This window comes from Oncorhynchus mykiss, chromosome 17 (genome assembly GCF_057628025.1).
Source record: "Oncorhynchus mykiss isolate SJ-2025 chromosome 17, ASM5762802v1, whole genome shotgun sequence".
In the NCBI taxonomy this organism is placed as follows: domain Eukaryota; kingdom Metazoa; phylum Chordata; class Actinopteri; order Salmoniformes; family Salmonidae; genus Oncorhynchus; species Oncorhynchus mykiss.
The window spans coordinates 64,200,199-64,224,173 of record NC_143038.1 but is presented as its reverse complement, the minus strand read 5'-3'; the positions used below and the strand labels follow the sequence as shown (position 1 = coordinate 64,224,173).

General features: G+C 42.7%; 2 protein-coding genes across 6 annotated transcripts in view; both read left to right on the top strand.

Annotated features, from left to right (window-relative positions):
- Positions 1-4,977, top strand: part of LOC110494674 (sodium-coupled neutral amino acid transporter 3) — a 58,572-nt gene extending 53,595 nt beyond the window's left edge. For all 4 annotated transcript variants that reach the window (XM_021569954.3, XM_021569950.3, XM_036950745.2 and 1 more), the window contains 4 exons: positions 256-380; positions 697-841; positions 1,584-1,687; positions 1,867-4,977. In XM_021569954.3, coding sequence (XP_021425629.1) covers positions 256-380; positions 697-841; positions 1,584-1,687; positions 1,867-1,971 — 479 coding nt within the window. In that variant the 3' untranslated portion in view covers positions 1,972-4,977. The remainder of the gene's footprint in view (positions 1-255; positions 381-696; positions 842-1,583; positions 1,688-1,866) is intronic.
- Positions 4,978-7,401: 2,424 nt separating this feature from the next.
- LOC110494677 (G protein subunit alpha i2b) overlaps positions 7,402-23,975 on the top strand; it is a 110,699-nt gene continuing 94,125 nt past the window's right edge. The window contains exons 1-2 of one of the 2 annotated variants that reach the window (XM_036950744.2): positions 7,482-7,930; positions 8,093-8,275. In XM_036950744.2, coding sequence (XP_036806639.1) covers positions 8,158-8,275 — 118 coding nt within the window. In that variant the 5' untranslated portion in view covers positions 7,482-7,930; positions 8,093-8,157. Of the gene's footprint in view, positions 8,276-23,975 lie in introns of both variants that reach the window. The other variant, XM_090206301.1, reaches the window with a different exon arrangement.

The window sequence follows — 23,975 nt, the reverse complement described above, 5'->3', positions numbered from 1 at the left end:
GATATCTCTGATCTTACCCTGATGTTACCCTCTGATGTTACCCTGATGTTACTCCCTGATGTTACCCCCTGATGTTACCCCTGATGTTACTCCCTGATGTTACCCTAATGTTACTCCCTGATTTTACCCCCTGATGTTACCCTAATGTTATCCCCTGTTCTTACCCTGATGTTACCCCTTGATCTTACCCCGTGACGTTACTTTGACATTACCCTGATGGTACCCCCTGACGTTATCCTGATGTTACCCTGACAGGTAAGACTGAGACAGAGCTGCTACACACATACAGCAGAATCGACCCTTATGACACGCTCATCCTGTGCGTGCGATTGGCTGTCCTCACCGCTGTCACACTGACTGTCCCCATCGTGCTCTTCCCAGTAAGTTACACCCACCCCTCCCGTTCTCCACTATAGCCTCTTCCCTCTTCTGAAAGACATAGAAAACTGATATTGTATACTGGCCGTTGGGGTGGGGTGTCTGGGGTTTCCGTGGGTGGCTTACATTTAGTTTGATTCCTCATGTCTTAATTTGAAATGGTGGGTGTCATGGCTTGAGGAATTACAGTAAAATGCTAATTTGAAGAGGAATGACACGGTTGTTTCTGACAGTAACTCTGCCCCTTTCCCTCCTTATTCCTCTCTCCCCCTCCCTCCCTCTCTGTATTTCTCTCTCTCTCTCTCTCTGCCCCCTCAGGTACGCAGGGCCTTGAACCAGATGTTTTTCTCCAGTAAATCATTTAACTGGCTTCGTCATGTGGCCATCGCCATCACCCTGCTCTCCTTAATCAACGTTCTGGTCATCTTTGCCCCCAACATCCTGGGAATCTTCGGCATCATCGGTTAGTTACACAGATTACATTTAGTCCTGGACTAAGAAGTACAGATTAAACCTAGTCCTGGACTAAGAAGTACAGATTAAACCTAGTCCTGGACTAAGAAATACAGATTAAACCTAGTCCTGGATTAATGACAATTCAATGATGATTCTCCATTGAAAGTGCTTTTTAGTCCAGGAACAGAAACCGTCCCTTTAAATTGACTTACTTTACCTGACCTAGCCAAAAATATTTTACATGTAGAAGTTGCTGTTGTCTGGGATGTTTTACATGGCTAAATGTGTGGTTATGCACCTGCAATTCTTGATTCACTTTCTCTCTTTTGCTCCAATCGAAGTGAGCAGTGTTGACATAGCAGTGGATCTCTGTTTTGATAATATCTCCCCTGTGTCTGGCCTTAAAACACAACACAAAACGTGACCAGCGGGCCAGTGCTTATTGACTCAATGATAAACACATGACCTGAGTCAATATTTTTTTTTTTTTTTACATCTCTTTCCCTTGAATGAACAACATGTTTCATGTTATGGAGGTCAAAGTCAAGGTGGTTAAAGGTCATGGACCAAGCCACAGCACCAATCATCATCCACTAAAAGAGGGAAATCTGACAGTGTTTGTGAATGTTGGCCTTGGCCCATATTCTGTTTTTGGACAGTTTGTTCTACTGGATGTCCTGTGTAAAATGATCTGTAGCCCTGACCTTCATCTCTCCTCCTCTTCCTCCATCCTCCTGTTCCTCCTCCAGGTGCCACATCTGCCCCCTGTCTCATCTTTATCTTCCCTGCCGTCTTCTACATCCGCATTGTGCCTAAGGAGCAGGAACCCATGTTTTCCACCCCCAAGATACTGGTGAGCACATATCTCATCCTCTCCATGATAATTGTAATATTCTCATATCTTGATTTGATCTGTGTAAGATGCTTCATCATTACTGTTATTGTGTGTCCTTATGACCATGGTTAGAGTATGGTTCTGGTTACCATATACAAATAAATATTCTAATGATGGTGTTTCCTCTGTCTTCCCAGGCTGCCTGTTTCGCTGGTCTGGGCGTCGCCTTCATGACCATGAGTTTGAGCTTCATCATCATCGATTGGACAACAGGGAGCAGCAACTCTGGCGGTGGTCACTAGAGGCCGCCCTCTGCTCTTCACATGCCGGGGTCATCTGGGGGTTGGCAGAGACTTTAAGGGGATGCCTAGGTGTGTGTTTAGAACTGTTTTCATGTAATTGATGCCCTATCCCCTCCGTGGTAGAGCAAAGGTCAAAGGCTTCAGTGAGGTTGGGGGTAGGGAGGGGGAGACATAATCAACCCGCTGGGAAAAACCATGCTGAACATTTCAGTCCTCTTGAGACTAAAGACTCGGACAAAACAGTCTGTACTATTATAAAGCAGTAGAGAACTTATTTGAACAAAAGGTTTCATAATCACTGTATGTAGGCCATCACAGAGGAGTACTTTTACATGAATCATCAGGACTAAACGGTCTTTTTTTAAATCATGCTGATTATTATTATTTATCAGTGGGATAGTGCATCCAAGTCAATGGAAAATCCAGAAGAAAGAAACTCATGCTGGTTCCCCCTCCTTCACTCCCTCCCTCCTTCCCTCCATCCTTCTCTTTCCATCCACCTGTTTCTTTCTCCCTGACCACTGTATTCATGTGAACTGCAGCTACATGTACTGTAGTACTGTACATATGTAGATATGGTGGAATCTATATGTAAAGAAGGCAAAGGAAGCACATTACTACATGATAGGGAAGTGACTCTACATTATGTGTCATATGGTATTTTTGTACTATAGAAGAAATGGTTACATCTATAGGTTAGGTGAGTGCTGTAAAACATACAGTCTGTGGTTCTCTTGGTATTCCCGTCAATCACTTTCTGCCATCAGCACGTACTTTAACCATCACAGTTTACCACACTTTTCCAAATATTCTATTTGTGCGGGCATACACAGATAAAGTATATTTTCACATGTTTTCTACCAGGAGTGCCATTAGCCTGTGTTGTTTTATCTGCCAAAGCTAAGGGTGCATGTGGTTGTTGGGCTTAGTTCAAGAATATGTCCCATGATGCATTATGTTATTGAACTCTTCCTGTGTCCCTGGTACCTACAGTACACTCAGATGATGGAAGAATGACTAAACCAACCACACAAATAGCCTATACAGTGAAATAGTCATCTCTATTTATTTTACTAGATGTATCCATGTTTTTTAATTTCACAAGGTGTGCTAATGGACTCCGAACAGAGTATTTAACTATATGATCAGGTATTTTGATAGACTATATAGATGGTATGTACAGTGTATTGTATGATATTGCATTTTGGAGGGTTTAGATGACAGTTGAAAGTGTAGGAGGCGATCTTGAGGGCAATGAGCTGATTAAGAAGAAAAAGGTCAACAGCCTTTTACATTCATGTTAGTTAGATGATCAACTGACATCCTAGATACAGTATTGACAGATTTTTATGATCAATTGTGCTTTTATCAATTTAAGATGAATGACTTAAACTGACCTTTTTAACACTAATAGCACATATTCAATGAATACTTATATTTCTACAATGAATTTGTAAACCCTTGTCTAAATTCAGTACAGTTCAACTGTGCCCTTTCAGTTACAACTGGGGTTTGGCTTACTGTTTTTGGCATGACGAAATATGGAGGAAAAGGGTTTTGGTTATGTTGTTGAGCTAGTCTTTATTGTATTTTAACATCTCTTTTCTACTTGTTTTGTGATTGGTGGTTGAAGTTTTAGTGGAGGAAGCAAGAGTGTCACCTGTCTGGTGATTGGCTGATTTATTAATTGATTAATTTAACACACTAAATGAACTACTGTGATATTCCAGGCATAGTATGCTGATATCAGGACTCTATTTCCAAAACGTGTGGCTATATGGCTGTATCTCCTAATGTATCTGGTTTTTAAACGTAAGGTCTTGGGATCAAGTACAGTTTTTAAAGCGTTGACGAGGAAGTGAACTGAGATTGTTAGATTTGAATGTGATTCAAAAGCCCCTTCTTTAGGCTTCTCAATTTCATAACGCAGCATTTGATAAATGATTTTCACACTGTGACATCTGTTCTCTCAAAAAACTGGGATAGCATTGTAATAACTTTGTAATAACATTGATAATTGTTGAAAAAACCCATCATATAACTTATTGAATCCTGTTATAGCTGAAAGAGTTTAATTGACATAACCTGTGAAAAATAATTCAACCAATGTAAAGGTTAGACTCACATAGTGGTGTTTTCTAATCTCAAACGTATAATTTGCCAAGTACTACATATGTAAGACAATTGCTATGTTATATTTCATTATTCTCATACACTGCTTCTGATGTTGCTTTGTCTTTGTGCACAATAATTGATATTCATTTTTGAATCAAGAGAATATTGTTGAGCGGTCTTTCTTTTACTCAACGGCTAAAAGGTTAATGCATGGATCTGCCTCAAACCCATATTTCTCCTGGTCTTGCTGAGGCAGTGGTTGTGGTATAAAGGAGGCAACACCTTGCCATAGATCAAGAACAGGCAACTCAACAGTGTCTGCTGGTTGTCTCTGCTCCCCGGTACTTCATTGATCCATAACGGTCATTGGGTTCTCAGGTCTCTTATCAGTCGCTGAGTTGAATGAATAATACAACAATAACCAGTGGACACTACGGTCCAGCCCGTCCCTGCCATAGACTATGGTATATTACCTTAATCCTTAGGCCTCTTCTGTCTGGGAATGTGGCTACAGTATACAGTATCTAGCTACTACCAACTGTTTCTCTCTGAGAGCCCGTGCGCTTCTACTTTAGAGATTTGCTATCACTGTTAGAACGTCTGGGGCAACATTTTCAACATTTTCTCTTTCTCTTGTACCCAACCCAAACTATGCAAGCCAGTTAACATGTTGTTATAGCTCTTGTTTTAACTTTGCAATTTATTTCTGAGGAAATGACAGCACTATGCGTGAATAACAAGTTATGTATGAACTTTGGGCTTATAAGGTGGCTTATATAAATAATGTATATAAATGTAAACCCTTTATATTTGTGATGCATATCTAGCTTTTATAGTGTAAATAGAAGGGACAGTTTCAGTCTGACAATAAAACAAATGTAAAAGTTTTTACACCTGAGTCATTTCTGTCCTTATTTGTTGTTTGTATTATCACCACACATACACAGGTTTGTTATAGCTTCTGTCAAAGTGTTTCTGCTCTATGGTCAAGTAGCACATGGTCTATCGTCTGCCACACTGCTCAAGGTAAAGCTGTGTTTAGATAAACACACTTAAACTTGCCCTGGATCAGTATGCCCCTGTCCTTGCCTAACAACCCTAATGTTTACGGGACAACTATGGGACATTTTCTTGTCAGATTCCAGTTAGGTCTGGTTTTACTTTTATTTATGCGTTACCAAGAAAAATCTCACTATGAATATTCCTAATTCTCAACACATGGGGGCGCTACAAACAACTCCATAATATACTCTTGCACACCAGGTCATCAGAATGTGCCTTCTTGGATGGATGCTTCATTCAAGAAAGTACTATAAAAAACATGCTCTCTTTTCATCTTCCAGTGTAAATCAAATCCATTTTCAGTCTTGCCACTATTCTCAGATGCATGTGCAAATGAAGCCCCTCGAGAGGTCACGAGCACTATTCAGCTCAGTTAACCATGAACAATGAACACTTTTATTTTAAATTAATATAATACATACATAGATTTGATTTAGTCTCAAATAAATAATGAAATGTTTAATTTGGTTTAAATAATGCAAAAACAGTGTTGGAGAAGAAAGTAAAAGTGCAATATGTGCCATGTAAGAAAGCCAACGTTTAAGTTCCTTGCTCAGAACATGAGAACATATGAAAGCTGGTGATTCCTTTTAACATGAGTCTTCAATATTCCCAGTTAAGAAGTTTTAGGTTGTAGTTATTTTAGGAATTATAGGACTATTTCTCTCTATACCATTTGTATTTCATACACATTTGACTATTGGATGTTCTTATAGGCACTATAGTATTGCCTAATCTCGGGAGTTGATTGGTTTGAAGTCATAAACAGCACTGTGCTTCAAGCATTGCTAAGAGCTGCTGGCAAACGCAGGAAAGTGCTGTTTGAATGAATGCTTACAAGCCTGCTGCTGCCTACCACCGCTCAGTCAGACTGCTCTGTCAAATATCAAATCATAGACTTAATTATAATATAATAAACATTAGATCTTAGTCCTGTATTGACGCTTTGCCTGTTTGATGGTTTGGCAGAGGGCATAGTGGGATTTCTTATAAGCTTCTAGGTAAGAGTCACGCTCCTTGAAAGCGGCTGCTCTAGCCTTTCGCTCAGTGCGGATGTTGCCTATAATCCGTGGCTTCTGGTTGGGGTATGTACGTACGGTCACTGTGGGGATGACGTCATCGATGCACTTATTGCTGAAGCCAGTGACTGATGTGGTGTACTCCTCAATGCCATCGGATGAATCCCGGAACATATTCCAGTCTGTGCTAGCAAAACAGTCCTGTATCCAAACATTTCAGACACAGTAGTTATTCATATGAATCATAAATCTTCTTTAATCAGTATTAAAACAACATGCTCATGAAGTGGACTAACTCTTCCCTGTAGGCCTACATGAAACAGTCAAAATTCAGTGTGAGGGTCCCTTCAACAGAACATTGCTTAGTTGTTGGCAGTAAGGTCGTTAATTAAGTTATAGGATATGTGTTCATGAGTAGGCTTTTGAACATGAAACCATATGAGAATAGTTTGGATACAAAGAAATCACTTAAGAAAAATACAGCCATCTGTTTTATGTGTTGTAATACTCCCCCTTGTGTCCAGATCAATGTATCAATTTACCTACACTGTAATAACACCAGAACTATACCTGCCGTGTAACTAGCCTACCATACAATTGTAGGCCACTTAATGTAAAGTGCAACAGATCCATTTAAATGTTTAGTGCAGTCCATTGCTGGTGGAGGGGTTTCATAGTCATCCCATCCCATGTTCATTTAGATATATGGACACATTTCTTATTTATCATCTGGAAAAAAACATGGATTCCTATAATTAGACCACCATGAATATTATCCCAGTGAATGATGATGCTCACGCAGATCATTGCAGTGCTCACCCTCTACCTAACCTATTTACAGTATATTCCCATTATTGCTCGCCAAGTAGGCTGCCTCAACTTTGAGCGCAGACTAGTTTTTTAAATGAATACGACTCCGAGTCGCTATTAGTCGAAACTTCAAACATGTAAATTCTTAAAACCTTGTCGTGTACCTATGTTTGTCCTCTGATGATAAGTGCCTTTCTTTATTTGCTGAAATCCATACTTTTTAATAAAACGTCAATCAAATAAAACCACAGACTGTTTCCTTATTGCTGTTGCTCTAAAATGGCAACTGCGCGAATGCGCATGTGCCAATTAAAACAAGGAAACAGTCGGTGGTTGTATTTGATTACCATTTACTAAAAGGTATGTATACTCCATGGAGTTAAGGTAGGCTACTACACAATTGCCTACATTTCCCATAAGACAAGAGACGTGCAAATCACGGCATTTACAGCAGGGTTTCAAATAGGATGTATTTGGCACTAGGCTATTGCCTCCCTTTACTGCAGAAAACGTACCAACAGTGGTCAATCAACCATTTGTTAAATCTACGACACACAATGTTGATATATTATATCAACTGAGCACAGAAAGGGTGTCAACAAATCCCCGTAGAAGGCAAGCAGCAGGTTGGCAGCTGAAGTGCGCCAGTTTGTCTGGATTTCCAATGGATATGTTCACTTGACTGCGCGGTTGAGTCTGGGAGCGCAGTCGCTCGCTAGGAACACATCCATGTGATTGAATTCCACCTACCTTCACTTGGTCGAAAGAAACGAACGAACGAGGAATACGATTGACTAGCTTATATCGGTGCGACTGTCAGAATTGATTACCAATGGTCAATACTACAGAACCAATTCGTATACGCCACCTGAGAATTGACTGCAACTTTCAGTGTTATTCCTTGAAGTAGCATCTCCAAGAAGATTGCTCTGCGACCAAAAGGATATAGCTAGGTATTGACGGAACATTTGTTTATATCACTCAGAATAACGACAATTTGTGCGTGTCATTTGGATTGAACTAGACTAGACTACAACATTTTCACGCGCACGTCTCTTGAACAGGACAGGAAGGATTTTCAATAACCGTTTCTTTTTTGTTGGCGTATCAAACAGCAGTCAAGACGAAATCCTTCAAGAATCCTTGCGCCGGCCGTCAGTGCGCGCGTGCTTTTGGAAACATGGGTTGTACATTAAGTGCAGAAGATAAAGCGGCCGCGGAGAGATCAAAGATGATTGATAAAAATCTCCGCGAGGATGGAGAGAAGGCGGCAAGGGAGGTGAAACTGCTCTTACTAGGTATGGGATGCCGTTTATTCTAATAATTTGCTTGTCCGAATGGACGACTAGCCAGTGTAGGTTTACGTTTCTTGTTGGGCTCTGTTTCGGGGTTGAGTGCTTCAAACTCTTAAACAGAATTGTCCACAATTTGATCATAAGTGGTAGCTTAATGGGCTGCATCACAAGCCATCATCACTTTGCCTTTTGGCACCGGTAGGGTGTCCATCCGCCGCGCGTCTGCTAGGCATCAATCCGCAGCGCACGCATTGTTTATTTTCTACGGAGCGTTGACTGCTATGTGGTCGACTGTTGATGCTGAGCTTGCTCTGCCAACGCCTTAGAACAAATTACATAATTACTGTAGCAAAGAACCATAAGCAATTATCCTAGTGCAACACAGCTCTCGGTCAAGCAGAGATGTTGTATTCATTCATCAATGTGGTCCTAAATTACATCTCCTTGTGTGACAATGTATATGTTATGTATCTGTTTGGGTGAAAATCACTGGTTCCCAGCGGTGGTACTTGGCCTATCCATAGCGGGTACTTGAGAAGAATGATGAGACCATAGACTTACTGGTTAAATGCACACGAGGTAAAATGCACATGAGGGGGTACTCCAGGGTTACTCGTGGCAGAGTAAAATTCGGTTGGTCATACAGTAACCGAAAAAGGTTGGGAATGGGAACCACTGAATTAGTCAGTCAATATTTTGTTCAGAACAGGTAGCTACATACTTATTATTACACAGGCTGTGTTAAACAGGCATAGTAATGTATGTTGGAGCGTATGACATTGCAATCAGGAATTTGACTGAGCAGGGGCAGAAAGTAGTAAACACTCCACCTCCTCTAAGTCACATTTTTACACAAATTAAGGTTTTGGGCTTCCGCAAAACATGTTTTGTAGTAGGCTGATATATTTAGCCAATGTAATAATCTAACCTAATGTGATGTCACTGTGCAAGGCTAAAGAGATAGAGTAAGTGTATTGGGGAGTGTGTTTATGTAATAATCTAAACTAATGTGATGTCACTGTGCAAGGCTAAAGAGATAGTCAGTGTATTGGGGAGTGTGTTTATGTAATAATCTAAACTAATGTGATGTCACTGTGCAAGGCTAAAGAGATAGTCAGTGTATTGGGGAGTGTGTTTATGTAATAATCTAACCTAATGTGATGTCACTGTGCAAGGCTAAAGAGATAGAGTAAGTGTATTGGGGAGTGTGTTTATGTAATAATCTAAACTAATGTGATGTCACTGTGCAAGACTATATAGATATAATCAATGTATTGTGTTGCTCACAACAGCAGTATTAGGCCTAGCCTACCCTGGGTAGCCTTCTTGTTATTGCTGATTCTTATCTCAGACTCTAATTTGTTGGTACCCTGCAAAATGCCCCACTCCTTCCAGCTGCAGTGCTGGATTCACAACAACACATTCACCTCTAGTAAATAGGAGTATTTTGCATTATGATTGATGCCACACATTCCTACCAATCACAGTTCTGTGAACAAAACACAGAGGTTTTGAAAATGCCTATTTGCAATATGATCGACATTGGAACCGTCCAAGGTGCCCAAAACAAAGCCAAATAAATTATGGAAATATGGAGTCGATTGCTTAGGGTCCCGACTTGCACAGGTTCCCGGTTTGCAGAGGGAACCACACTGGAGTTGTATGACCTGGGATGGGAATAAATATATTACAGTAACCTCTGCTGACATTGCTCGGCTGTACAGTACCTCTCTGGTCCTTTTAGCCAATGTTCTGAAAGAAATACTGTGTGCCTCAATATAGAAATCCTCCATTTACACACTGGCTCACTCACAGAAAATGGGCCAAGTTGAAAGACCTACATTTGGGAGCTGCTTGAAAACTAAAAAAGCTATGGCATAAAAAGGAAAGGGGCTAGTGTAGTCCTATGGATTTTCAGGCACATCACCTCGTCATCTTGTCACATCTATAGGCTAGCCTACACTCTTAGAAGTAAAGGAGTATAACCTTTTGGGTTTCACTTGCCACATCATCACAATGACCCTTTGCTTCTTCAAAGTCCAGTATCTTATCTTGACTGCTGACATGCAAAATATGTTGGGACTGTATCAACAGCGGACTAATGAAGAAAATACCAAAATATAATTTTTAGGAAGATTTTTCCATCAATAACTCAGCAGCAACAAGCCAACGAAGTGACCCAATGCCTGCAACCCAGCAGTTGGGTCATCTGAACAACCCAGCATTTTTAAGAGTGTAGGCTAGGTTGAAGATACTGTAGCTGGCTAGCAACTTAAGCCAACTAATAATTATCATCATAAACAAGTCATTACCATCACAATATTCGTTTTTTTTTTGTAGAAAATGATTGAACTATTAAATTTGTTTAATAGTACTATTAAATTAGTACTCATAAAGGAATGGGTAATTGTTTACAAGTTGCTAGCTATCCCATAAAGCCATTGCCCGAAAACCACATATTTTCATATTCTTCTGAGTCAAGCAGCGCAACAAATCCAATGGCAAAATAAATTCAACGTGTCCTGCACGACTCTGACAGTATCTGGGTAAAGATTTTCCTGAGAGACAGTCATATGTCACCACCAGGCTTAACACCGGGAGACATGATAGGAAACGAAGATAGCCACTGTGGATAAGAACTGAATAGGCTCTCTGCAGATGGGATTCTGCCCATAAAGTCTTGTGCAGCAGTTATTGCCTGTGCAACAAGGACACAGTCAGATTTATTTTTTATTTTTTATTTCACTTTTATTTAACCAGGTAGGCTAGTTGAGAACAAGTTCTCATTTGCAACTGCGACCTGGCCAATATAAAGCAAAGCAGTGTGACACAGACAACAACACAGAGTTACACATGGAGTAAACAATAAACAAGCCAATAACACAAACAAGTCAATGACACAGTATGTCACGCCCTGACCTTAGTATTCTTTGTATTCTTTATTATTTTGGTTAGGTCAGGGTGTGACATGGGTGATATGTGTGTTTTTGTCTCATATAGGGTGTTTGTACTGTCTAGTTTTTTTTTGTAGATTTATGGGGTTGTTTCCATCTAGGTGTTTATGTAGGTGTATGGTTGTCTAGATTGGTTCTCAATTAGAGGCAGCTGTCTATCGTTGTCTCTGATTGGGAGCCATATTTAGGCAGCCATATTCTTTGGGTATTTTGTGGGTGATTGTTTCCTGTGTCAGTGTTTGTGCCACACGGGACTGTTTCGTTTCCATTTCACTTTGTTATTTTGTATTTGTGTCATGTTCAGTCTTTTCTATTAAAACATGGACACTTACCACGCTGCGTATTGGTCCGATCCTTGCTACACCTCTTCAGACGAAGAGGAGGAAATCCTTGACAAAATCACCCACAAACAATGGACCAAGCAGCGTGATAACGGACAGCAGCAGCAATCAGAGGACTTCTGCACTTGGGAGGAGATTCTGGACGGCAAAGGACCCTGGGCACAGCCAGGGGAATATCGCCATCCCAAAGCAGAGCTGGAGGCAACGAAAGCAGAGAGGCGCCGGTATGAGGAGGCAGCACGGCGGCGCGGCTGGAAGCCCGAGTGGCAGCTCCAAAAATGTATTGGGGGAGGGCACACGGGGAGTGTGGCGAAGTCAGGTAGGAGACCTGCGCCAGCTCCCCATGCTTACCGTGGAGAGAGAGGGTGTTGTACCGGGCAGGCACCGTGTTATGCGGTGAAGCGCACAGTGTTCCCGGTGCGTGTGCATAGCCCGGTGCGGTACATTCCAGCTCCTCGTATCGGCCGGGCTAGAGTGGACATCGAGCCAGGTGCCATGAAGCCGGCTCTACGCATCTGGTCTCCAGTGCATCTCCTCGGGCCAGCATACATGGCACCAGCCTTACGCATGGTGTCCCGGTTCGCCTGCACAGCCCAGTGCGGGCTATATCACCTCGCCGCACTGGCCTGGCTACGGGGAGTATTCAACCAGGTAAGGTTGGACAGGCTCAGTGCTCCAGATCTCCAGTAAGCCTTCTCGGTCCGGTCTATCCGGTGCCATCTCCACGCACCAGCCCTCCGGTGGCAGGCCCCCGCACCGGGCTTCCTGTGCGTCGCCAGAGCCCAGTTCTCCCTGTTCCTCCTCCCCGCACTCGCCCTGAGGTGCGTGTCCTCGGCCCAGTACCACCAGTGCCGGCACCACGCACCAGGCCTACAGTGCGCCTCGTCTGTCCTGAGCCGCCAGAGTCTCCCGTCTGTCCTGAGCCACCAGTGTCTCCCGTCTGTCCTGAGCCGCTAGAGTCTCCCGTCTGTCCTGAGCCGCCAGTGTCTCCCGTCTGTCCTGAGCCGCCAGTGTCTCCCGTCTGTCCTGAGCCGCCAGAGTCTCCCGTCTGTCCTGAGCCGCCAGTGTCTCCCGTCTGTCCTGAGCCGCTAGAGTCTCCCGTCTGTCCTGAGCCGCTAGAGTCTCCCGTCTGTCCTGAGCCGCTAGAGTCTCCCGTCTGTCCTGAGCCGCTAGAGTCTCCCATCTGTCCTGAGCCGCTAGAGTCTCCCGTCTGTCCTGAGACGTCAGAGCCGCCAGTCTGTCCTGAGCCACCAGTCAGCCAGGAGCTGCCAGAGCCGTCAGTCAGCCAGGAGCTGCCAGAGCCGTCAGCCAGCCAGGAGCTGCCAGAGCCGTCAGCCAGCCAGCAGCTGCCAGAGCCGTCAGCCAGCCAGGAGCCGCCAGAGCCGTCAGCCAGCCAGGAGCTGCCAGAGCCGTTTGTGGGGGGGTACTGTCACGCCCTGACCTTAGTATTCTTTGTTTTCTTTATTATTTTGGTTAGATCAGGGTGTGACATGGGTGATATGTGTGTTTTTGTCTCATATAGGGTGTTTGTACTGTCTAGGGTTTTTTGTAGATTTATGGGGTTGTTTCCATCTAGGTGTTTATGTAGGTCTATGGTTGCCTAGATTGGTTCTCAATTAGAGGCAGGTGTTTATCGTTGTCTCTGATGGGGAACCATATTTAGGCAGCCATATTCTCGGGGTATTTAGTGGATGATTGTTTCCTGTGTCAGTGTTTGTACCACACAGGACTGTTTCGTTTCCATTTCATTTTGTATTTGTGTCATGTTCAGTCTTTTCTATTAAAACATGGACACTTACCACGCTGCGTATTGGTCCGATCCTTGCTACACCTCTTCGGGCGAAGAGGAGGAAATCTGACACAGTAGAACAAAAAATGTCTATATACAGTGTGTGCAAAAGGCATGAGGAGGTATGCAATAAATAGGCCATAGGAGTAAATAATCACAATTTAGCAGATTAACACTGGAGTGATAAATGAGCAGATGATGATGTGCAAGTAGAGATACTGGTGTGCAAAAGAGCAGAAAAGTAAATAAATAAAAACAGTATGGGGATGAGGTAGGTAAATTGGGTGGGCTATTTACAGATGGACTATGTACAGCTGCAGTGATCAGTTAGCTGCTCAGATAGTTGATGTTTAAAGTTGGTGAGGGAAATAAAAGTCTCCAACTTCAGCGATTTTTGCAATTCGTTCCAGTCACTGGCAGCAGAGAACTGGAAGGAAAGGTGGCCAAATGAGGTGTTGGCTTTGGGGATGATCAGTGAGATATACCTGCTGGAACGTGTGCTACGGGTGGGTGTTGTTATCGTGACCAGTGAACTGAGATAAGGCCGAGCTTTACCTAGCATAGACTTATAGATGACCTGGAGCCATTGGGTCTGGCAACGAATATGTAGCGAGGGCCAGCCGACTAGAGCATACAGGTCGCAGTGGTGGGTGGTATAAGGTGATTTGGTAACAAAACGGATTGCACTGTGATAGACTGCATCCAATTTGTTGAGTAGGGTATTAGAGGCTATTTTGTAAATGACATCGCCAAAGTCGAGGATTGGTAGGATGGTCAGTTTTACAAGGGTATGTTTGGCAGCATGAGTGAAGGATGCTTTGTTGCGAAATAGGAAGCCAATTCTAGATTTAACTTTGGATTGGAGATGTTTGATATGGGTCTGGAAGGAGAGTTTACAGTCTAACCAGACACCTAAGTATTTGTAGTTGTCCACGTATTCTAAGTCAGAGCCGTCCAGAGTAGTAATGTTGGACAGGCGGGTAGGTACAGGTAGCGATCGGTTGAAGAGCATGCATTTAGTTTTACTTGTATTTAAGAGCAATTGGAGGTCACGGAAGGAGAGTTGTATGGCATTGAAGCTTGCCTGGAGGGTTGTTAACACAGTGTCCAAAGAAGGGCCAGAAGTATACAGAATGGTGTCGTCTGCGTAGAGGTGGATCAGAGACTCACCAGCAGCAAGAGCGACCTCATTGATGTATACAGAGAAGAGAGTCGGTCCAAGAATTGAACCCTGTGGCACCCCCATAGAGACTGCCAGAGGTCCGGACAGCAGACCCTCCGATTTGACACACTAAACTCTATCAGAGAAGTAGTTGGTGAACCAGGCGAGGCAATCATTTGAGAAACCAAGGCTGTCGAGTCTGCCGATGAGGATGTGGTGATTGACAGAGTCGAAAGCCTTGGCCAGATCAATGAATACGGCTGCACAGTAATGTTTCTTATCGATGGCGGTTAAGATATCATTTAGGACCAGATTGCATAGCAGAGAAGGTATGGTGAGATTCGAAATGGTCGGTAATCTGTTTGTTGACTTGGCTTTCGAAGACCTTAGAAAGGCATGGTAGGATAGATATAGGTCTGTAGCAGTTTGGGTCAAGAGTGTCACCCCCTTTGAAGAGGGGGATGACCGCAGCTGCTTTCCAATCTTTGGGAATCTCAGACGACACGAAAGAGAGGTTGAACAGGCTAGTAATAGGGGTGGCAACAATTTTGGCAGATAATTTTAGAAATAAAGGGTCCAGATTGTCTAGCCCGGCTGATTTGTAGGGGTCCAGATTTTGCAGCTCATTCAGAACATCAGCTGAGCAGATTTGGGAGAAGGAGAAATGGGGAAGGCTTGGGCGAGTTGTTGTGGGGGGTGCAGTGCTGTTGACCGGGGTAGGAGTAGCCAGGTGGAAAGCATGGCCAGCCGTAGAAAAATGCTTATTGAAATTCTCAATTATGGTGGATTTATCAGTGGTGACAGTGTTTCCTATCTTCAGTGCAGTGGGCAGCTGGGAGGAGGTGTTCTTATTCTCCATGGACTTTACTTTTTAAATTTCTGCTTGAAAAAGCTAGCCTTGGCTTTTCTAACTGCCTGTGTATAATGGTTTCTAGCTTCCCTGAACAGCTGCATATCACGGGGGCTGTTCGATGCTAATGCAGAACGCCATAGGATGTTTTTGTGTTGGTTAAGGGCAGTCAGGTCTGGGGAGAACCAAGGGCTATATCTGTTCCTGGTTCTAAATTTCTTGAATGGGGCATGTTTATTTAAGATGGTTAGGAAGGCATTTAAAAAAAATATCCAGGCATCCTCTACTGACGGGATGAGATCAATATTCTTCCAGGATACCCCGGCCAGGTCGATTAGAAAGGCCTGCTCGCTGAAGTGTTTCAGGGAGCGTTTTACAGTGATGAGTGGAGGTCGTTTGACCGCTGACCCATTACGGATGCAGGCAATGAGGCAGTGATCGCTGAGATCTTGGTTGAAAACAGCAGAGGTGTATTTAGAGGGCAAGTTGGTTAGGATGATATCTATGAGGGTGCCCGTGTTTAAGGCTTTGGGGAGGTACCTGGTAGGTTCATTGATAATTTGTGTGAGGTTGAGGGCATCAAGTTTAGATTGTAGGATGGCTGGGGTGTTAAGCATGTTCCAGTTTAGGTCGCCTAGCAGCACAAGCTCTGAAGATAGATGGGGGGCAATCAGTTCACATATGGTGTCCAGAGCACAGCTGGGGGCAGAGGGTGGTCTATAGCAGGCGGCAACGGTGAGAGACTTGTTTTTAGAGAGGTGGATTTTTAAAAGTAGAAGTTCAAATTGTTTGGGTACAGACCTGGATAGTAGGACAGAACTCTGCAGGCTATCTTTGCAGTAGATTGCAACACCGCCCCCTTTGGCAGTTCTATCTTGTCTGAAAATGTTGTAGTTTGGAATTAAAATGTCTGAATTTTTGGTGGTCTTCCTAAGCCAGGATTCAGACACAGCTAGAACATCCGGGTTGGCAGAGTGTGCTAAAGCAGTGAATAGAACAAACTTAGGGAGGAGGCTTCTAATGTTAACATGCATGAAACCAAGGCTATTACGGTTACAGAAGTCGTCAAAAGAGAGCGCCTGGGGAATAGGAGTGGAGCTAGGCACTGCAGGGCCTGGATTCACCTCTACATCGCCAGAGGAACAGAGTAGGAGTAGAATAAGGGTGCGGCTAAAAGCAATAAGAATTGGTCGTTTAGAACGTCTGGAACAGAGAGTAAAAGGAGGTTTCTGGGGGCGATAAAATAGCATCAAGGTATAATGTACAGACAAAGGTAAGGTAGGATGTGAATACAGTGGAGGTAAACCTAGGTATTGAGTGATGAAGAGAGAGATATTGTCTCTAGAAACATCATTGAAACCAGGAGATGTCATTGCATGTGTGGGTGGTGGAACTAATAGGTTGGATAAGGTATAATGAGCAGGACTAGAGGCTCTACAGTGAAATAAGCCAATAAACACTAACCAGAACAGCAATGGACAAGGCATATTGACATTAAGGAGAGGCATGCTCAGTCGAGTGATCAAAAGGGTCCAGTGAGTGGAGAGGTTGGTTGGGGGTCACGGCGATTTAGACAGCTAAATCGGTAGCAAGCTAGCATAGGAGCAAGCTAGCATAGAATGGAGGTCTGTTATTAGCCAACTCTTGCGTTCCGTCAGTAGATTAGTGGGTTTCCGTGTGGTAGAGGGGATTAATCCAAATCACACAACAACAACAAAAATAAAAACAATAGATATAAATTAAGTTACTCAAACTCAAATCCCCCCCAAAATACAAAGCAAACAACTGTAGCCTTCCACGCCGGTGAATAAAAAAATAAAAAAAATGCTATGTTATAGGTCAGTGATTGAATTACAAAGAGAGAAAAAAAAAAAACACGCCCTGTTAAGAACTCTTTTTATTTTTTTAAATATTTTTTTATATATATTGACTTTCAATGTAGCTTATAGAGGCCCAAGAAGAAAAATAAATCAATAAATAAAAATAAAATAAAATTAAAATTGTCCGATTATCTATTCAGATAGCAGCCGATAAGATAGCCAACGGCTAGCAGGCCGCAGATGGGCGCCCAGGCAACGTTGCGCCGGAGGAGCCAGCCGGACAATTCCCTCGGGTACACAACGTCGGCAGTCCAACTGTGAAGGCCCGGTGGGGCTCCGCGTAGGCAGCAAAACGGGTCCGGATAGGTGACTGCAGCCCAGGAGTGATTGATGGAACTCTTCAGCTGGCTAGCTCCGGAACAATTGATGTTAGCTCCGGAATCGACGAAAGCCGATAGTCACACGGATAGCAGCTAGCTAGCTGTGAGATCCAGGTATGGATGTCCAGAGCCAGCGGCCGAAATCCGGTATGTTCCGTTCCGAGCCGCGCTGCGCTGCACCGTGCCGTACAAAACTGGCGATAGATTCTCGAGCCAAAGGACAGCTTAATAAGATCATTTTTGAGAACTAACAATAATCCGAATAAAAAACAGACAGAGGGAGAATCAAAAATTCCAAAAATGTCATGGCATGGGGTCCCCATTGATTTTGATATAATGTTTGAGTCACTCAGATAGCCATGACATAAACCATGGCGAAATGTGTACTGTAGAATTGCAGGAAACAAATTCTAAAACTGTAAAATGTTCTCTCTTCCCCATAGAGACAATTTGTAATAAAAGGAATCATATTTCATAGAAATCTGTAAACACTGGGCAGTTACATTAAAACAGAAACATTTTGTCTCTGTGGCAAAGAGAGGTGCATCTAAAGCATGAAACACACAGAGAACTTGACTTTGAGCCAATCAGAGAGCACAAACTCCCACGTGGGGGAGCCAACAGGAGTGACAACAAAAAGGAAAGAAGGGGGCATTTTCTCTGTACATCCACAGTTAAATGTCATGAGCCAGTCACACTTCATATGCAATGTAGGCTGTTCGATGGAAGCTGAGTAAGTGCACAGACGCAATGCACACAACACTAAATAGTTCCTCCAAGCTAGCTAACCACTGTAGCTAGTATTGACATTATAATAAAATCACAATGGATCTATTTCCATGAAACAGGGGTCTGTGTTAGCTGCCGAGTTAGTGCAGTTTCCTTAGCTAGCTAGCTATGTTTTGCTAGCTAGTGAATATGCTAACGTTTATCTAACTAGCTAAACATTTGGCGATGGGCTGGCACTGGCAGTATGTCATTATGGAGAGTGAATTCATTTGTTTCTTCATCATCTTCTCAGGTATCTGGAGGTAGGGAAAGGTATTTAGGGAAATTAAATATAATGCTTTGACTAAGTGTCAATGTCACTTTTATTTTGTCAACACTGCCATGTGCCAAGAAAGGATGTGAGCAAGGTACATTTCCCTGTGTAAGTGTAGCCAAGTCCAGTGTAAAGGGATTTTTTGATTGCAGAACAATGTAGGGGCACTTCTTCTCTTGGACACTCTAGACATCCAAGGGAATATCTGAGTAGGCTGGAGAGCAACTTACAATAATGCGTGCATAAATTATTTGTATGGGTGGCCCCAGCAAGAATCAAACCCACGATTCTTGGCGTTGTGAACACCCTGCTCTATCAACTGAGGCACACATGTTGTGTGTCAGTAAACGCTGTAGATGGCATGTGTAAAATATCGCCGCCATCTATGGTAACTCGCCTTCATGCAGTATCTCATGCATGGCCAATACAGAGTTTTAAAAGGAGAGATACTGTAGGATAGATCAAGTGCATATCCATCCGTTATATGCAAAACAGTGTAACCTGTCCTCATCTACACTTTCTCTGTCATACTAAACTGATGGGAGGGTGGAAAAAGGGTTAATCTCTCAGTCCTACCCTCTTGTTCAACAACATGTTTTTCTATTTCAGACATTGACCTATAGGTAAGCCTTAGGTCTATCCTTTCTAAAATAGTTTCCCAGCTGTTCTTACCTATTTGATTCCCCTTTTCCACAATTTCTGTAAAGCCTCTTGCAGTTCAACAGCTGAGTGGATGTCTTCTCGGCACTTGCACTCCCCAATTATTTGGGCGAGAGAGAGAGAGATATGAGGGACAGTGTCTGACAGACCAACCAATCAGCATATGTCCTCTATGCTTATTGTTAAATGTATGGTTATTTTGACCCTTGATGATTGTTGTTACTGTTGTCCCGTTGACAATATTTATTAACATTATTAATTATGTTAATATTGTAAATCTCCAAGGTAAGCTTTGGCAATATGTACATTGTTACATCATGCCAATAAAGCAAATTGAAGAGAGAGAGAGAGAGAGAGAGAGAGAGAGAGAGAGAGAGAGAGAGAGAGAGTGAGCTAGTAAGAGAGAGAGAAAACAACATGAGGAATCTCTCAGTGAACTAAGCGTCTCACTTTCCATACGGGCCTCCACTCCTCAATGCAGATATTATCCCTGTGGTAATTGGATGGTCTGGCACACACTCATACATATGAAAAGACATGCAACAGAGGCAGCTAGCCCTGGTGGAGGAGTCTAAACTGTACTATCCTGTAGCCTATCCTATACTATGTTGTGTATACCACCAGCTGTTTTCTGAAGTGCGTGCCGTGTGAAACTTTAATGTTATTCTGTCACGACCATAGGAGGTGGCCATACATTCAGCTTAGTGACAGCAGCTGACTGTTTGGCTGTCAGGGCTGCTTTGTGTGACAGTACAGTCACGCCAGGGGCCAGGTGTGACAGCCACACATTCAGCAAAATATAACTTCCTCTGCTTGGTATCTTCAGGAAATGATTGAAGACCTGAGGAGCTAGGGGAGAGGGAGTTAGGAATGAGTTGAAACACTAAGAGAAAGATTATAGAAATCATGCCCTGTAATGTTTCCTTGTCTTGAGGTTCTTATGACTCATCAGAACCATTGGGAAATCCCAGAGCAGGGTTTTTCCAAGCCTCAAATTAAGACAAACCTATTCTACTCTGTTCTGACCCTGGCTCCAAAAATTCTTCCTCCACCAAATCTACGCAAATGACATTTAATTTCATGAGAGTCAGTACAGCCCCCTTGTCCCTATTTTGGGACCACTTGAGATGCAGGAGAACAAACGTTATTATAGCTTGAGAGAACCCAGACCTTTGAAAGATTGAGTTTGAAGTTAATATTTCCACTTTTAAAGTCAAATCAATCAACATCCATTACCTGGTCTCCAGAAAAGGTTATTATAACATGGAGGTCAATGTTATCCTGTCTGCTGAGAACAAAGATAGAGAAAGGTAAAGCCATCAGAGTTCATTAAAAAACAATTCACTCTCAGCTCCTGGGTCACCCCAGACTAATAGCCCAAGATTAATTGAACGTGAATACCCTATTCTTTTGAAATCAACAAATGCTCTACTCTCTTTCCTAGAAACACAACAGAAGGCATTAAGCTAGCTCTCCCCTAGTGTTATCAGGAAAACCATTTGTTTTGGGACATGGTGACATGTTACCCCCTAGCCTCTAGCAAGATCTCTGTGACCGTAAAACAACCCATCCCATCCAAGTGACAGAGATAACATTGCCAGCTATGACAAATAGTGACTGTCTGGTCATGTGTTTCATTGTGCTATCCAGCATGCAATCCTATGTGTGCAACAGATGTGTAGAATGAGAGAGGATATTTAGATTTTTGATTCATCAGGATCCCCATTAGCTGACGTCAATGGCGACAGCTAGTCTTACAGGGTTCCGAAACAACAAAAATATATATTACAGACAAAAGACTTTACAATTTACATACATGGACATGTAGTGTGTGTGTGTGTGTGTGTGTGTGTGTGTGTGTGTGTGTGTGTGTGTGTGTGTGTGTGTGTGTGTGTGTGTGTGTGTGTGTGTGTGTGTGTGTGTGTGTGTGTGTGCGTGTGTGTGTGTGTGTGTGTGTGTGTGTGTGTGTGCGTGTGCTTGCGTGCGTGCCGCTCTGTTCTTGGCCATCTGCAGCTTAACTCAGTCTTTCTTTGCATCACTTGACCATATAACTGGACAATACTCAAGATAAAATAAAACTAGAGCCAGAGGAATATATCAATGATACCCCTACCCCATATTATGAACGTTAATATTTTTCATAATAATTGAAACACTAATTGTCCCAGAGGGATTTGGGTGTGTGAAATGGGAATGACTGTAGGCTCTCTGAAACACGAGATCAGAGAGTTAGATTACAGGTCTGTAATCTAGGAATCATGTTATAATCTATAATCTGATTACACTCTGAACTCGTTTTAACACCACATGTAATTCTTCTTGCCTTTTTAATTATGTGGTGCCGTCTGTAGGCCTCAGACCAGTTCAGAGTACCCAGAGTACACAACACCAGCCCCGTGCCACTGCAGGGAGCTGGGAATGGTTCTGCTAATGGACTTTTACATTGAGGGTCAGCTGAGCACATGCAGTGGAGTGGACTGCAATCACAGTATTATGATCATTTCAGTTGTACACAAGGAAACAGGGCTGCTTGCCACTATCCAGTCAGGCCTGAAGGAAGGGGTATGATACGTCAGACTCTTTACTAGCATCGTGGTCTCTGACCGACTGAGCCTGCTGTTTGTCATCGCAGGGCCAGGAAAACAAAATGCCCGCTCCTTTTTCTCAGTAAACTGAGTCAACCAGGTATATTGATCAGAGCCCTCGGCCCTCTCCGTGTCCAACCTGGCTGAGTTGATGATTTGTCAATGGACCAGCTACGCAGTACCCACAGTGACTAAGAACTGACTGGGCTGGTTGGGCATGGTCAGACAGCTACTCAGAAACAACAAGTTCAGAGAAGTGGATGAGGAAGGTACAATCTTGATTAAGAGCATTGTGGAACTGCTGCCGGCGTACTGCCAAATTAAACTGATTGATTTGTTGCTTTTTCTATGAATAGGTTGAGTTTTCAAGAATTACTGTTGACAACAGGACATTTTTCACAGAATTTTCAGTTGAACTACTCTGTGTTCCCAAACTGAGCAAACATTATCTGGAAACCATGTTTTATTGTAACACACACCAGATCTGTAACTTAAGTTGGAGCCAGCTAGACCCTTGTAAATAAACGGAATGATATAATGTGTTTCTCACACTGTCAAAAGTACTCACAGCATTAGTTAGATGAGTAGCAGTCCATACTTGTCATTTCAATGCTGTGAAACATGGGAGGGCTGTGTTACCTTAAATGGGCAGTTTTGAAATTGTTGTATAGATGTCATACTGTACACCAGTCAGGCTTGTGGTGTGTGCCATTTTTGTTGGTCAAAAAATAGTATCTTGTGTTACTAATCAATCTTGCCCAATTCTGCTGACATGAAAGGACAAGTCTGAAACTTTAAAAGAGCTGTGATTCAATACTATAGAACCCTCAAATTCAACTATGGACCTAGAAACCTGTTCCACTGCTTTTTTTCAGGGTCTTGGCTACAAATTCAGAGGTTTCTCCCCTTTTACGTTTCTCTCTTTGCTCACCCTCTCCTGGACCATGATGTTGTAGACTATTTCTGCCTCATACTCCTGAACAGCTGGAATAAAAAAAAATCTGCAGAGATTTAAATGAACATTCACATTTTTTTGTTGTTGAAGGCTATACAACCTTCTCTGTCTGTTGTAACGGATATTGCAATTGCACAAGCAGAACACAATCCCTACACATGGCATTGGAGCAAAAACAATGAACCTTTTGTGTGATCATGTAGGCTAATCTTTATAGTTGCTGCCATATCGTAGCCACAAGCCAGAGTTCCTCACTTGAGTTTTGCACTGGGGCAAAAAACGATCTGTGTTTTAACCACTCAATGATCATGCAAGTACCACACAAATAGACTACCTAGCTGTTCCACCTCTGGGCAGCGGAATGTTCTAGGCAGCCGAGCATGTACGGTACCAGTCAAAAGTTTGGACACACCTAAATTCCAGGCCTTTTCTTTATTTTGACTATTTTCTTCATTGTAGAATAATAGTCTTAATAAGTCTTCAAAACTATTAAATAACACATATGGAATATTTTATATTTGAGATTCTTCAAAGTAGCCACCCTTTGCTTTGATGACAGCTTTGCACACTCTTGGGATTCTCTCAACAAGCTTCATGAGGTAGTCACCTGGAATGCATTTCAATTAATAGGTGAGCCTTGTTAAAAGTTAATTTGTGGAATTTCTTTCCTTCTTAATGCATTTGAGCCAATTAGTTATGTTGTGACAAGGCAGGGTTGGTATACAGAAGATTGCTCTATTTGGTAAAAGACCAAGTCCATATTTTGGCAAGAACAGCTCAAATAAGTGAAGAGAAACTACAGTTCATCATCACTTTAAGACATGAAGGTCAGTCAATGCAAAACATTTCAAGAACTTTAAAAGTTTCTTCAAGTACAGTCACAAAAACCATCAAGCACTATGATGAAACTGGCTCTCATGAGGACCACCACAAGAAAGGAAGACCCAGAGTTAGCCAGAGTTACCAGTTCATTAGAGTTACCAACCTCAGAAATTGCAGCCCAAATAAATGCTTCACAGAGTTCAAGTAACAGACACATGTCAATATCAACTGTTCAGAGGAGGCTGTGTGAATCGGGTCTTCATGGTCGAATTACTGCAAAGAAACCACTACTAAAATAAGAAATAATAAGAAGAAACTTGCTTTGGCCAATAAGAAGAAGAAA